Source organism: Acinonyx jubatus, chromosome B4, assembly GCF_027475565.1.
Source record: "Acinonyx jubatus isolate Ajub_Pintada_27869175 chromosome B4, VMU_Ajub_asm_v1.0, whole genome shotgun sequence".
Lineage (NCBI taxonomy): Eukaryota > Metazoa > Chordata > Mammalia > Carnivora > Felidae > Acinonyx > Acinonyx jubatus.
Window position 1 is genome coordinate 17,788,054 of NC_069387.1, and position 15,185 is coordinate 17,803,238.

The 15,185-nt window shown below is 38.0% G+C and overlaps 1 protein-coding gene across 3 annotated transcripts in view; it reads left to right on the forward strand.

Annotated features, from left to right (window-relative positions):
• Positions 1 to 15,185, forward strand: part of MALRD1 (MAM and LDL receptor class A domain containing 1) — a 754,681-nt gene that overhangs the window by 421,044 nt on the left and 318,452 nt on the right. For all 3 annotated transcript variants that reach the window (XM_027074220.2, XM_053225367.1, XM_053225368.1), the window contains 2 exons: positions 1,661 to 1,906; positions 3,489 to 3,646. In XM_027074220.2, coding sequence (XP_026930021.1) covers positions 1,661 to 1,906; positions 3,489 to 3,646 — 404 coding nt within the window. The remainder of the gene's footprint in view (positions 1 to 1,660; positions 1,907 to 3,488; positions 3,647 to 15,185) is intronic.

Sequence of the window (15,185 nt, forward strand, 5' to 3'; positions counted from 1 at the left end):
CTTTAATGTTATGATTCTGAGTCAAGTTCTGTGATTGAAACATTAAAGGTCTTTTGCTTACCCCCAATCTGCTAAAACTGAGTTGGGAGCCTAAATAAAAATAGCTTAATCCCACGCTACAAGAAAGGAAAATGTTAGCAATTAACCCAGACAAAAAAGTTTTGTTAAAGGCAAAATGCATGGTTGAAAGTTATTTTCAAAGGCTTTGCAGGTGTAAAGGGCATTTAATTAGGCAATTTTGAAGAAACAACCCAGAAACAGCTTAGCACACAAAATGGCTGGAAGCGTTTGGAATACCATTCTTCTCCCTAGCGGTTTCTACATGGCATCCCACCATCTCCTCCCACTTCTTCCCTCTTAGCCGTCTATTTCCTAAAATGTGAGACTGATCCAGGACATAAAATCTTCTTTATGAGATTTTATCAGCAGGAGTTTCCAGCTCCCAGAACACCTTCGAATAAATCCCTGAGTCACCTCCCAGCTCTAATCCACACCAGTCCTCAACCACCAGACAACACCAGGCCCTGGAAGCTACCATGTAGAAGTGAAGTAGGGAGGCATTATCAGCTTCTCTCCCTAGATGGTGGGGAGGACAGGAAGGAAGAAAATTTCTGATGCCATAGTGTCATAGAGCAGTTGGGACGTGGATATCCCAAGTTGGATCTTTGAACAACCTTTCCTACTGAAATATTGGGACACTGGTGCTTATGCTCTGTTGTAATACTGGAGCAGGATAATAACAATACCTTGAATGTGCATATTGAACTACTTTGCTGTTTCCAGAGCACTGTATTTCACACATTCATTTATTTGACTAATATTTTCTGATCCTCTACTCATGGCCAGGCACTGTTCCAGGTACTGGGGATATAAACAATAGTCTCTTTAGTTAGTTTACCTTCTGTAGGTTTTACTGTCCTTTTTTTTTTTCTTTTTTTCTTTTTAGAAAGCTCTTCAAATGTAGGTATGATCCAAGTCTCATAACTGGGAAGTATCAATACCAGAGTTCAAACTCAGATCTTCAAAAACATTGCTTTTTATTTTAAGCTTTCTGGAAAAAAAAGTCTTTATTGTTGACATTGCTTTGTAGGGAAATTGCTTCTAAAATTCGAAACAATTGACAGATATATATGCATTTTGGAGAAAAAAATCTGTTAGAAAGTTGAATATTACTTATATATTCATACCCCTGCTTCTGAGTAAGTACCATATAAGTATTTGGCTTCTGATAAATATTGAAATGCATGGGTGGTGATGGAATTTACTTCCAAATACACCATAATACATAAGCTCTTAATACCCTAAAGATTTTGTTTCAGGCTAAAAAATGGAAAGCCACACTTTGGCTTTCAGATCTAATATATATTCTTGAACTCAGCTTACAGGAAATGCTCTATTTGAGGAGTCTTGAGGTACTTTCCTCGATCAGTAAAATGATACTTGATTTTTTTTTTCATTTTGAATAATCCTTGTGAGTGATCTATTGGCCGGAACCCTGAGGGAGATTAGAAAAGAGATGGGGGTCAGATAACTCAAACTCTTAAGAATACCATGTTTCGTTATATGTTGAAGTGAATCCATTTTACTAGCTATTAACCTCAGTGATGTGTTAGTAGTGTCTCCTCATCTTCATCATCTTCATTTGTTTTCTGTTTTTTAGGTCCCTGCCCTCATGGCTATCGGGAATGTCAGAATGGCAAATGTTATAAACCAGAGCAAAGCTGTAATTTCGTAGATGACTGTGGAGATTACACTGATGAAGATGAATGTGGTACCTCCTGTACTTTTGAGAAAGGCTGGTGTGGCTGGCAAAACTCCCTGGCTGAAAACTTTGATTGGGTTTTGGGGGTTGGCTCTCATCAAAGCCTACGACCTCCCAAAGACCACACACTCGGAAACAAATATGGTAGGTTATTAGGCTGTTACAGCAGTCCTAATCATATTCACAGTGAGCATCTCATTGTTTCCCCAACAGCAACTGGAGAGCTCCAGAGAGACTACCATAGTACCATGGCCAGCAAGTCAGGCATTTCACAAATATATTTGTCTCCTGGGACTGCTATCACAAATTACCAGAAATGGAAACAATAGACATTGTCTCACCCTTCTGGAAGCTAGAAGTCTGAAATCCAGGTCTCAGTAGAATTGGTTTCTTTTGAGGGCTGAGAGAGAGAATCACCTATAGCATGCCTGTCTCCTAGCTTCTGGTAGTCTTGGACATTACTTGGCTTGTAGATGATGTTTTGCTGTGTCTTCACACTGTCTTCCCTCTATGCATGTCTGCCTCTATGTCCAAATTTATCCTTTCATTACGACACAATCTTAGTGTGGACTAGGGCCCCCCTGATGACTTCATTTTACTTTGGTCATCCACAAAGGCCCTATATCCAAACAAGGTCACATTCACAGAAACTGGAATTAGGACTTCACCATCTTCGGGGGGGACACAATTCAACATATAACAGGGAGCAACCAAATTTTAATATGATTCTGATCATTGTAGATACATGGTAATATCGATAGAGGCACCTTTCCTCAATGACACGTGCTTATAATTAGTATTGCTGAATTCTGCCACTTATTTGATCATTAGCACATCATGTAGCTCTTCAGATTTTCAAAATTCCCATCTGCATATGGAGAGAATAAAGTTTTCCCTGTGTACCAAACAGGGATTACAGAAGCGAGATGACATGTATGGAGGGAAAGCAATTTGAAAACTAGAAGTGCCATGCACTTGTAACCGTAAGATCACATATGTCGGAAGTGTTGGGAATGCCTCATTTTTGCAGTAAGTAGATGAGATCAAGTCTCAGACTCATTGGTCAAAGGACAGAGGACGTTAGCAGAATGAAGAAAGGACCCTGAATTCCTGGATGCCACAGAATAAGAGAAGAGGTATCTAAGGGTGGAAATTCCACAGGCCTCTGATAAAACAAAGCCATCTAAGCCAAAATAACCACAACAGAGAAAGGAAGGTCTGGGTCCCATGCAAACACTCAGCTCTACATATGTAAAATGTTTTGAGTCTTAGATACATAAGTATAATGTACTTTTCATGTTACATATTAAAATTCTCAGCATTTTATTTATATACTCAATAGATGAGTGAAGTTTTGAAAAGTACATCATATTCCTTTATTCATATTTCATAGGTAGTATCTTCCCATTGTTTTACAAGAACTCGATAGTTTGAGGAGTCCATTATATGATTTCTATAACTATCTTGTTGATTCAGCGGCACAAATATCCTGTCAGATCGGTTAATTTGCATACTGTGAAGTACTTTGCTAAAAGCACAGACAGTTGGAAATTGTTCTGTCAGTGAGCTAGAAGCAAGGCTATTAGATTTTCTTTCTGTTTCAAATGGAAATGCCTTTGGCAGCTCATATCATATGAAATATAATTAAAAACCCTAACTAAGATGGAAAAGCTAAAATGATCCCCTCGTTATTTCTGTCCTGTGTGAATGCTATCCTTGTTCCTAGGGCACTTCTTGTATCTGGAGGCTACTCCGGTGGGCCTTCAGGGCGAAGAAGCACACCTCAAGAGTGCTGTGTGGCAGGAATCCAGTGCTGCCTGCACCATAAGCTTCTGGTATTTCATATCTGCAAAAGCTACAGGGTCCATTCAGATTCTCATTAAGGTAGGGTATTCATCTGTGATGCCTCTGAGCTTAGCGAGGCTTCCTACAGGCAGCACATGGCCAAAGGGACTTTATCATAGTTCTGCTAACTTGGCCAGAGGAAGCTTCCTTTCATCACGGGGAGCTTCCACTTGTGGTTCAAATGCTCGGCGGGGTTTGATAAGCGGGGCATGGGAACTAGCTTTGAGCTCAACATCATACCCTGTGGTTATGACTGAATCCCAGAGTCTCCTCTTATGATAACGGTTAGTCTAAGACTCATGAATTTCTCCTTTCTGTTTAGGCATCTCCTTCCCTAGCCTTCTCAGTAAAAGAAAATAGATGATTTGTACATCCGAAAGGAGAGTGACTATCCATTTTAACTCCTGTGTGAATGATCATTAAGGGAACTAATATTAGACATTTTGGTTCTAAGCACGCCGTGCAAAGGACTGAACCCACTCAAGAGCATGATCAAGGTGTGATTACATTGAACCGCTTATTAATGATGACACAATAATGCATTTTCTTAGTGAGGATTAATTGGATGTTTCTGTCAGGGCTTTAATTTAGTATAACAAAGTGACAGTGTTCAGGGAGCAAACTAACAAAGTATATATTAATATTAATAAGACTTGGTTCATATACCTTTATTCTTTGGCAAGTTAAAACGGCAGCAAAAAAGGAGATGAGCGTGCGTGCATGTGTGTGTGTGTGTGTGTATGCGTGTGTATGGCTGATTATGTGTGTGTGTGTGTGTGTGTGTGTGTGTACGCGTGTGTCTGTTCATTTCTAGAATCTAGTTAGAATTCTGAGAAAACTCACTTTAAAAACACACTCTAGAGGCCATTGCTGTTTTATCACACACGAACTTTGCTGAAGTGCCTTGCACTGATGGAAAATGCCTGACCACAATACCAAAGGGCTCTTACATCTGAATGGCTAATGACTGCATCGTCCATGTTTTATCTGAAACTTGAGTTAACTTTATAATTTAGGGTTCTCCTATAATCAGAAATGCCTGCCTAATAAAATACATGCAGCAAATACCACAGTGATTTCTTCTTATATTTAAATAGGGAAGCTTAAATATAATGCCTAAAGTTCTCACAAGAGTATTTTGCTGGTACTCCTTTGAATGGGATACTTGATGATGTGGTGTCTACCATGTGAAGGACTTTGTACCACTTTGTGGGCTTTGCTTTTATTATTTGCTCCACTCATAGTCACCTTTAATCTCTCTTATATCCTAGTAGCAAACTTTATATTACTATAAAATGCAAAATTAAACTATTTTGAGATATGTCTTGTTATCAAGTTCAGTTGAATGCCTATGGTTCCTCCAGTGGAAGAATGTCTTATGGACATTTAACAGCATTTTAAAGCAACTATCTTCCTACCATATTGAAAACAAACAAACAGTCACACTTGTTTAAAAAAAACATGCTTATCCCCATTTAGTGACATTTACTGCAAAAGAGAAATATTTCATAGCATATATTGATTTTATATTCAGGAATTTTAGGGCAATCATTTTATTTTGGTAATTAATATGATACATATTTTTGATCATCATTACAAAGTACTTCTTAGGCTACTCTCTGTGTGGAACCATGCTGGATTTTAACCTGCTCATTAATTTGAAAGCATCCTGGCCAGATGGCAAACACAATAGGGGCAGGGATTCTGCCTTTTATTTCTTTCTTTCTTTACTTCTCATCTTTTGAAATGGTCTGAATTTATGCATGTGTTGCCTCTGGCTCAGTCTCCCCTGTCTATTCTCAGGAATGCCTCCTTCTGTGTTTCCCTCTTTTGCCTCCACACCAAGCCCAACACAATCTGGTAGATTCAGCCCTTCACAAAACTTTCCTTTACCACTTTGCTTGTCATGATTAGTCTTTCTCAGAGTGTCCCTCACAGCTCCAGAAATTCCTCTTTCTCACTGGATGTTCAACTGTCTTTCAATAGACAGGTCATTAAATCTTGAGAGCAAGACCTTGAGATTTTAGTCTTTATGTCCCTCTTATCTCTTCAGAGAAAGGACTGCAGGAAAAAAAGTGGTGGCCCCCTAGAGCCCACTGCCAGTCTCAGGACATCCTTTTTGGGGACAGTTCTTTTGAAAAAAGTGGCTGATTATGTGTTACATACAAGACGATAAGTTCTATTCTGGGAATGGGGGGGAGGGTGTTTCAAGATGGTGGTGTTGGAAAACCCTGCGTTCAACTCCTTCCATGGATAAAACAAACTTATAGCTACATATGTAATAATTTTTCTCTGAAAACAAGCAAACAAACAAAAACCTTGAGAATTAGAAGACTAACACTTTCACAACAAAACACAAAAGAAATACTTTGAGAAAGATAGGAGAGACAGAGACATGGCCTTCCTGAGAACCCACCCCAAATGTAGTGACCTCACAATTGGGAGAGTTTTCCAAATTTGGAATTTTCCCACAAGGAGTAAAGAGATAGTACCCTATATCAGGTACCCTTACCTTGAGGGCTAGCACTGGAAAGATGAACCGCCACACACACAATGCCTGATTTAAAAAAGAAATGGGGATGAAGACCAGAAGAATCATAGAATTCTAGAGGACATATATCCCACTCTTAAAGGGCTCATATGCAAACCCACTCACCTGAGATCTAGCACAAGAGAAACAGATTGAAAAGTACCTTACTGATTTTAAAGGGACTATCAGATTTTAAAGGTTCTTGCCTTACAGGAAGCAACCTGTAAGGACTTTATCCAGGGATGGAAGTGCTAGTACAAGTCATTTTTGCAACTAAGTTCCTGGTGATGGAGTAAATGGCTGCCATTTTTGGTGCCCTCCCGCTAGCCTGCTAACACATGGAGGGCGTGTTCTGCCCTCCCCACCACATAACCAGGCTGAGAGAGTACCCCACGTTTCAGCCACCCTGGGCAATACGAGAGCTGCAAAAAGACCATCCTCCCCATGCAGCAGCCGAGGTACAGCTAGATCAGAGGAGTGCTCTGAGCCCTGCCCTCCCTGTGCAGAACTGGGATGGGTAAGTGACATAAGCCCTCACCTCCCTGCACAGCAACCATGCCGTATCATAGCCGGCAGGCACATGCAGCCCATACAGCAGATGCCCATAGAGTGGGGCCATGGAGCGGGGAGGTTGTGGGGAGTTTGTGCTTCTGGCTCACACTGTACAATGCCTACACAAGACTACTCTTTGAAGACTGAAGGGGGAGCCACTGCATCTAATACATACAGAGAAACCGAGAGAGGCAAAAGAGGAGAGAGAGGAATATATCCAAAACCAAACAACAAGGGAAATCCCCACAGAGAGACTTTAACGAAACTGAGATAAGCAACACAATAAAGAATTCATAGTAATGGGTGTAAAGATGCTCACTGATCTTGGGAGGAAAGTGGATGAGCACAGCAAGAACTTCAACAAACAGATAGAAAATATAAGAAAATACCAAACAGAAGTTTAAATTTTTTTTTAACGTTTATTTATTTTTGAGACAGAGAGAGACAGAGCATGAATGGGGGAGGGACGGAGAGAGAGCGAGACACAGAATTGGAAGCAGGCTCCAGGCTCTGAGCCGTCAGCCCAGAGCCCGACGCGGGGCTCAGACTCACGGACCACGAGATCGTGACCTGAGCTGAAGTCAACGCTTACCTGATTGAGCCACCCAGGCGCCCCCAAACAGAAGTTTAAAACTGAACTGAGAAATACACTAGAGGGGTTCAACAGCAGAACTGATGGAATAGAAGCATGAATCTGTGAACTGGAAAGAAAGCAATGGAAAGCACCCAATCACAGAAGGAAAATAAAGGAAAAAAAATGATTTTAAAAAGACAGGATGTCCCCTTAAGGGACAGTGTCAAGCAGAATAACATTTTCATTCTAGGAATCCCAGGAGGAAGAGAGAGAAAGAAAGGGCCAGGAAAATTCTTGAGGAAATAATGGCAGAAAACTTTCCTAATTTGGGGAAGGAAACAAATATTCAAGTCCAGAAAGCCCAGAGAGTTCCAAAATAGGATGAACCCAAAGGGAAACACATCGAGACCATTAAAATTAAAATGGTAAAAATTATGGGCGCTTGGGTGGTTCCGTCAGTTGAGCGTCTGACTTCAGCTCAGGTCATGATCTCATGGTTCGTGGGTTCAGGCCCCACATTGGGCTCTGTGCTGACAGCTCGGAGCCTGGAGCCTGCTTCCGATTCTGTGTCTTCCTCTCTCTCTGCCCTTCCCCCAATTGCACTCTGTCAGTCTCTCTCTCTCTGAAAAACAAACATTAAAAAAATAAAATGGTAAAAATTAATAATAAAGAGAAGATATTAAAAGCAGTAAAGAGAAAAGCAACATATTGTACAAAAGGGAACCCTCATAAGGCTATCAGTAGGTTTTTCAGCAGACACTTTATAGACCAGAAGGGCATGGCATGATACATTCAAAGTACTGAAGGGAAAAATTCCCAACCAAGAATTCTCTACCTGGCAAGGTTATCATTCAGAATTGAAGAAGAGATTAAGAGTTTTCCAGAAAGCAGAAGCTAAAAGAGTTCACCACCATTGAACTGAGCACACAAGAAATGTTAAAGGGGTTCTTCTAAGGTAAAAACAAACAAACAAAAAAAACAAATGAAGGTTAAAAACCTAACTGGAAAAGACATGTAATCAAGGTAGTGGGTCAACAACTTATACAACAAATATGAAGAGGAAAAGGAAAAGTAGTAAAATTAACTAAAACTACAATAATTAGTTAAGGGATAAATAAAATAAAAAGATGTAAAATGTGTCATCAAAAATACAAAATGTAGGGGAGGGAAGTAAAAATATAAAGCTTTGGCATATGTTCAAAATTAACTTTCTATCAACTTAAAAGAGACTTTTATATACATAATATATATGAACTTCACAGTAACTACAAAGAAAAATCTTATAGTTAAGAGCCCAACAATAAAAGACAGAAGAATCTAAATATGAAGAAAACAAACAAAATATGGGGAACAGACCAAGGAAAGAACAGAGATGATCAACAAAAACAGCCAGAAAACAATTAAAAAGATGACAGTAAGTACATGGTTATCAATAATTTAAATGGAAATGGACGGTTCTTCAGTCAAAATACATAGGGTGCCTAAATGGATAAGAAAAAGCAGATTCTTCGATATGCTGCCTTATCAAACCTCAATGAGACATCACCTCACCTCTGTCAGAATGCCTATTATCGAAAACACAAGAAATAACAAGTGTTGATGAGGATGTGGGAACCCTCATGCACTCTTGGTGGGAATGCGAACTGGTACAGCCACTGTGGAAAACAGTATGAACTTTTCCTCAAAAAATTAAAAATAGAACTACCGTATGATCCAGCAATTCCACTTCTGAGTTTTTATACAAAGGCAGCAAAAAAAACTAATTAGAAAATATATATACATGCCTACGTTTATTGCAGCATTATTTACAATAGCTAAGATATGGAAGTAACCTAAGTGTCCATCGATAGGTAAATGTAAAAGAAGATGTGGTATATTTATACAACAGAATATTGTTTAGCCATAAAAAAAAGAATGAAATCTTGCCATTTGTGACAACATGGATGCACCTTGAGGGCATCGTGCGAAGTGAGTAAGTCAGAGAAGACAAGTACCATCTGATTTCACTTATGTGTAGAATCTAAAAAAGCAAGCAAAACAAAACAAACTGACTCATAGATACAGAGAACAAACTGATGGTTGCCAGAAAGGTGGTGGTAAGGGGACAGTTGAAATAGGTGAAGGGGATTAAGAGGTACAAACTTCCAGTTATAAAATAAATAACTCATGGGCATGAAATGCAAAGCATAGGGAATACAGTCATAAGACTGTAATAATTTTGTATACCAACAGATGGTAACTAGACTTCTTGAGGTGATCATTTCATAATACATAAAAATATTGAATCAGTATACCATAAACCTGAAACTAGTATAGTATTGTATGTCAGGTATAATTCAATAAAAAGTCTCATCTGGAGACTTTGTTATCGAACTCTGAAATATATATATGCAATCGCATGCCAGACACATGCAACCATTGAGCAATAATTTAACAACAGTATAGATTTATTCATTGAACACCAACTATATACCAGTTGTTGAACATGGACGCTTAATACGTAATGCTATTTCATGTAATTCTTTTTTTAAAGTCTGTTTATTTATTTCAGGGGGAAGGGGCAGAAAGAGAGAAGGAGAGAGGGAAAGAGAGAGACAGAGAGAATCCCAAACAGGCTCTGAGCTGTCAGCACAGAACCTGAAGTGGGGCTTTGAACCTGCAAACTGTGAGATCATGACCTGAGCTGAAATCCAGAGTCGGATGTTTAAGGGACTGAGCCACCCAGGCACCCCGATTTCATGTAATTAATTCTTATAGTGCAATCCTCAGAGTTAAAGAATGTGAACCCTATTTTACTGAAGGGTGGCCAAAGGGGTCTCATAGAAACAACCTAACCCTCTTATGGCTATATAACCAGTCAGTGACAGACTCTTGTAATAAAGGAGTGAATTTAGGGGAAGACCAGCACAGCAAAGCTGTTTTTTAGGAAGCATTTAGTAAAGAACATTACAGTTATCCATATTGTATATATTATACTTCTATATTTCTTGCTTACAGTCACATGAGAACTAATTCTCTCTAAAGAGATGTATCTGGAACAAATGTAATCTTTGTGTCTGGAAGTGCTGTGAGAATTACAAGAAGATGGAAAGAGTATTTCGTTGAGATCGTAACTTTATTTTTTTCTTTCCTTTGAGTTTGGCTTAGTTACATTTGTAAGCACACATACACGTGATCAAATGGATTTTTCAAGAGAAATAAATTTGAAAATATAAGTAATTTTTATAAGATTGAATAATTTCCCACATAGAAAATTTGACTATCAGTCATCTCTTGGGCCAAACCACTTTGTGAGTGGGATTTAGTCCATGGGAACTGGTTGTGATTTCTGTTATTTCATTGCCTTCAGTTAGGGTGAGTCAGTCAAAACTTAGATGGACTTAGTTTATTAAATTCAAGGTTATAAGTGGATGAGCTAGGACTTGAACTCAGGTGATGTAAAAATTAAAAATTAGAATGTTATACAATCAGTTTTGTTTCTTTCTATAGAGGAAAACTGGATGTGGATAATTACATTAATATGCATTGGATAGGTCTTTTTTAAATGTTGTAATCCCCCCTTTTTTTAATAATCTTGGGGGCGCCTGGGTGGCTCAGTAGGTTAAGCATCTGACTTCAGCTCAGGTCATGATCTCACAGTTTGTGGGTTCAAGCCCCATGTTGGCCTCTGTGCTGACAGCTCAGAGCATGGAGCCTGCTTCAGATTCTGTCTCTCCCTCTCTCTCTCCTCATGCTCGTCTGTCTCTGTCACTCAAAAATAAATAAATATTTTTAAAAAATAGTAAACTTATTCTTGATATCATGTTCACCTATTTTATCTCATTTACATTCAGTATTAAGTATCTCATTAAATTTAAATGTTTTGCTTTTCAAACTAAGATTTAAAACAAGAAATGAAATAAGTGCTTAGGGGTAGAATAAGAGTATTATGGCATAGAAGTTAACTTGTTCTTACATATATATTTAATGTTACCTATTTTTCTAGTGACTTGTTTTCTGATGGGGTTAATTAAAAATGAGTAATACACAGATTTTAATGCACTAAAAGCAATGTTATAGGGATTTTTAAGTTTACTTGTGTTTGACAGTTTGTTTCCATAGGTAAAAGTCTATCTAGCCTCATCAGGAAACAAAAGACTTTTGCATCTTTGCAGCTAGCCATTTGAATAACACCCAGGAACACCTGCTACCTGAAGAGCATTATCATGTTTTGGAACTACTCCATCTGTAATAAACTGTTGATATTTTAATCAAGATGACTGTGTGCTGTAGGGAATTTTAATATATTTGACTGAAGGCATTCAGGACTATCCGTTATACTGTTATGATAGAAAAAAATAATATATTCAAGCCAGAAGTGGAGAAAAAATAATGTATTTCAGGAGAGGCCTCCTGATTATAGCAAATGAGTTATGCTGAAAAACCATTACTAAATGAGTTCATTGTTTTATCTTGCTTAGTGGTTCAGAGAATTTTGGAGCAGATGGGGTTGCCTGTAATTTGTTCGGTCTTAACTCTTCATTTACAGATGAAGGGGCTAAGATTATGGAGGTTATATTTCTTGCTCCAGCTCACATGGTACTTTAAGAAAAAGAGTATGAGTCCAGTTTTCTTCTGACTTCTGATTGAGAGCTCTGATATTTGTCTACCTGGAAATTCTCTGTAAAGATCATATTCAATATGGAAATACAGATTTTGTTCAGTGAAAAATGTCAAATCAACGAATGAAAGGCCAGATTCCTTTGTCTACTTAGAAGACTGTGGCTGTTCTAGGTCTGCTTTTACCCTCAGTCTAGTAAGCAATGCACCTCCGTTGTGTGTAAGGGTTAACCCACAGAAGTGAACATTCTCTGTCCTTCCTAACTCACCATTACCCCATCCCCCTACACATATGCTCACTACAGTCTTAATCTGCGCAGATTTACAACTAATTGCTAACACTACAGGTGTCTAACTATTGGAGTGTGTCAGATGCATTTTCAGATTTAGGCGTATTTTCATCTCTTCAGCCTACTGAGCATCTGATACTATTTTAGTCATCTTGGCATATTAGTCATTATTTCAGAGTTAAGGATGTAGAGAACATGGACAGAGAGGATACATAGAATCTGGATATAGAAAATTGATTTTTCAAAGACTGTCTTGTAGATTTTGGACTGTAAATCAATTAAACTGAACCTTTAGTGCCAGAACTTCACTTGCTATTCCAGAATTGTTTCAGCATGTTAACAATTCAATCTACATAGTTTGGGCTGTATTATATTATTGACCTGGACCAAATTGAGAGAGAAAACAGTTTGACTTTTGCATTTTAAGCTATAGCATATGAGATATCGGTACTTCCAGAGTTTCATTAAATTTGTTGTCACAAGCTTACAGTGCCCTGATTTATATAAAATCATTGTTCCTTTTTTATCAACCTGGAGAATGTGGCAGTATTTGTTCCAGGCATATTGTTGACTAAGTAAGATTTTCCTAAAGTTCTTGCTTTTATCCCCACATCCTTTACCTCTTTCAGATGCCTCTAATGCTACCCACCAGGGCTCTGAGCAGCCAGTGCCCCTGGACCCCCTTGTGTCATGAAGAGAGGGGTCCTGTTAAGATGCTAACAATTTTAGGGGCACCTGGGTGGCTCAGTCGGTTGAGCTTCCAACTTTGGCTCAGGTCATGATCTCACAGTCTGTGAGTTCAAGCCCCGCGTGGGGCTCTGTGCTGACAGCTCAGAGCCTGGAGCCTGCTTCAGATTCTGTGTCTCCCTCTTTCTCTGACCCTCCCCCATTCATGCTCCGTCTCTGTCTGTCTCAAAACTAAATAAACATTAAAAAAATTTTTTAAGAGATGCTAACAATGTTATTTAATTGATTACACTAGTTTCTCTTTCAAGAGAATCATATGGCCAATTCTAAAGAATATTTGTCCATACCATATCTGCTATTTTCCTTCCATTTCTCTTCCCACTACGGCTGCTAATCTTGTGATTAGCTTCCAGTTATTAACTGATTCCTTTTTTCCTATGATGTGTTAATTCTTTTACACTTGTTAGCTCATTTAATGTTCTTCAGAATAAATTTGCCAGGTAGATATTTTGTCCTAATTTTTTCAGGCCACAAAATTGAGACCCAGGTCACATAAATGGTAAATGGTATAATCAGCATTAAAAGCCAATTCTAACTCCAAAATCCATCCTCTAAACCACTACATTCAACTTCTACTATTAAATTGAAAACATTCTCATATCCAGAAAGCAGTGATGTTACTATCAATGTTTTCCAGTGGGTCTGATCATACAAATTAGAGATTTCCTTCTCTCCATATTAATCTACAGTATTGATCTACATATGTTAGAGAGAGGAAGTGATTACTTTATGTTCAGCAACCATTATAGTTTTATTTATTTTCTAACTTAGCTTGTCAACAGCTAGTAATAATATATATTTCTCAATCATTCTTCCTCACCTCTATAATTCAAAAATTACAAAATCATATTTAATAGCTGCACATTAATGTTAATGAGGAAAGAATGAATTAGAAATAATATAATTTGATTTTTATAAGAATAAAACTAGAGAAAATCCCTTAATTATATTAATTTTTATTCAAACATGACAACTTTAAAAAGTTGCACATATAGGGGCGCCTGGGTGGCTCAATCGGTTAAGTGTTCGACTTGGGCTCAGGTCGTAATCTCGCGGTTTGTGAGTTTGAGCCCCGCTTTGGGTTCTGTGCTGACAGCTCAGAGCCTGGAGCCTGCTTGGGATTCTGTGTCTCCCTCTCCCTCTGCCCCTCCCCCGCTCATGATCTGACTCTCTCTGTCTTTCAATAGTAAACACATTTTTTTAATTAAAGAAATAAATAAAAAGTTGCACATATCTATTCTTTGGGAGTCTTCCTCTCTCAGCTTTTTTAGTATGGTCAAACTTGGTCAATGACAGTTTTCCCCTCTGAAAACAGAGACATTCTAATTTACAAGCAGAATTAATCATGTGTGTGTGTCTTTCTGTGTGTCACAGACCTCTTTGGCAGTCTGAGAACTTCTTAGTTCTCATAATACTGTTTTAAATGTATAAAATAAAATGCTAGCATTACAAAGGAAACAAAATAATACCAATTATTAAAATATTTTTTAAAATCCCAAATTTAGACTTCGTAAATGTATGTTAAATGACAAGATATGAAGGAGGATAGAGTAACTATAATATTATTACTTTAAAGGACTGATAAGCATAAATGACATTTTTGAGATATTCTCATCACTCTAATGTGATATTAAAATATTTGCTATTATTTGTTAGAGAGTCACAGGTACTACTAAAACAATGATTTGTTGTTTGAATTTATGATTGAAGAAAATACCAAATTTTAATTGAAGCTAGTGAAAATAAAGACATAGTTCTCTCATCCATGTTACAACCTCTTGAAAACCAGTATTTTATATGTAAGGGGCCTTGAAAATTTTTTAATTTTATAAGAGTATCTCTTATATGTTCAGCGTTTATAATTATTTATTAAGAAAAATCAGTGTGCCTTCCATTCCCAATACAATAAAACCTTGGATTGCGAGTGACTTGTCCTGTGAGTGTTCTGCAAGACGAGCAAACATTCCAATAAATTTTAACTTGATAAAGGATCCATGTCTTGCAACAGGAGTAGTACCTGACACTGAATGTCACATGATCACAACTGACCCAATGGTTCTTGAAATTCATTTTGATATGCGAGTTCTTTGGATTATAAATGTGTTTCTGAAATGAATTATGCTCTCAAACCAAGGTTTCACTGTAATTGAAGCACAAAGGCACCAAAGATGACATTCTATCTGAGCCAAGTTCCAAACAGGCTAATTGTAAATAGGTGTAGGTGATGTCATGGCAAAGAACTAGTGCATCAGGCTTATAGCCAGGTACAGTCGGTTAATATGTTGA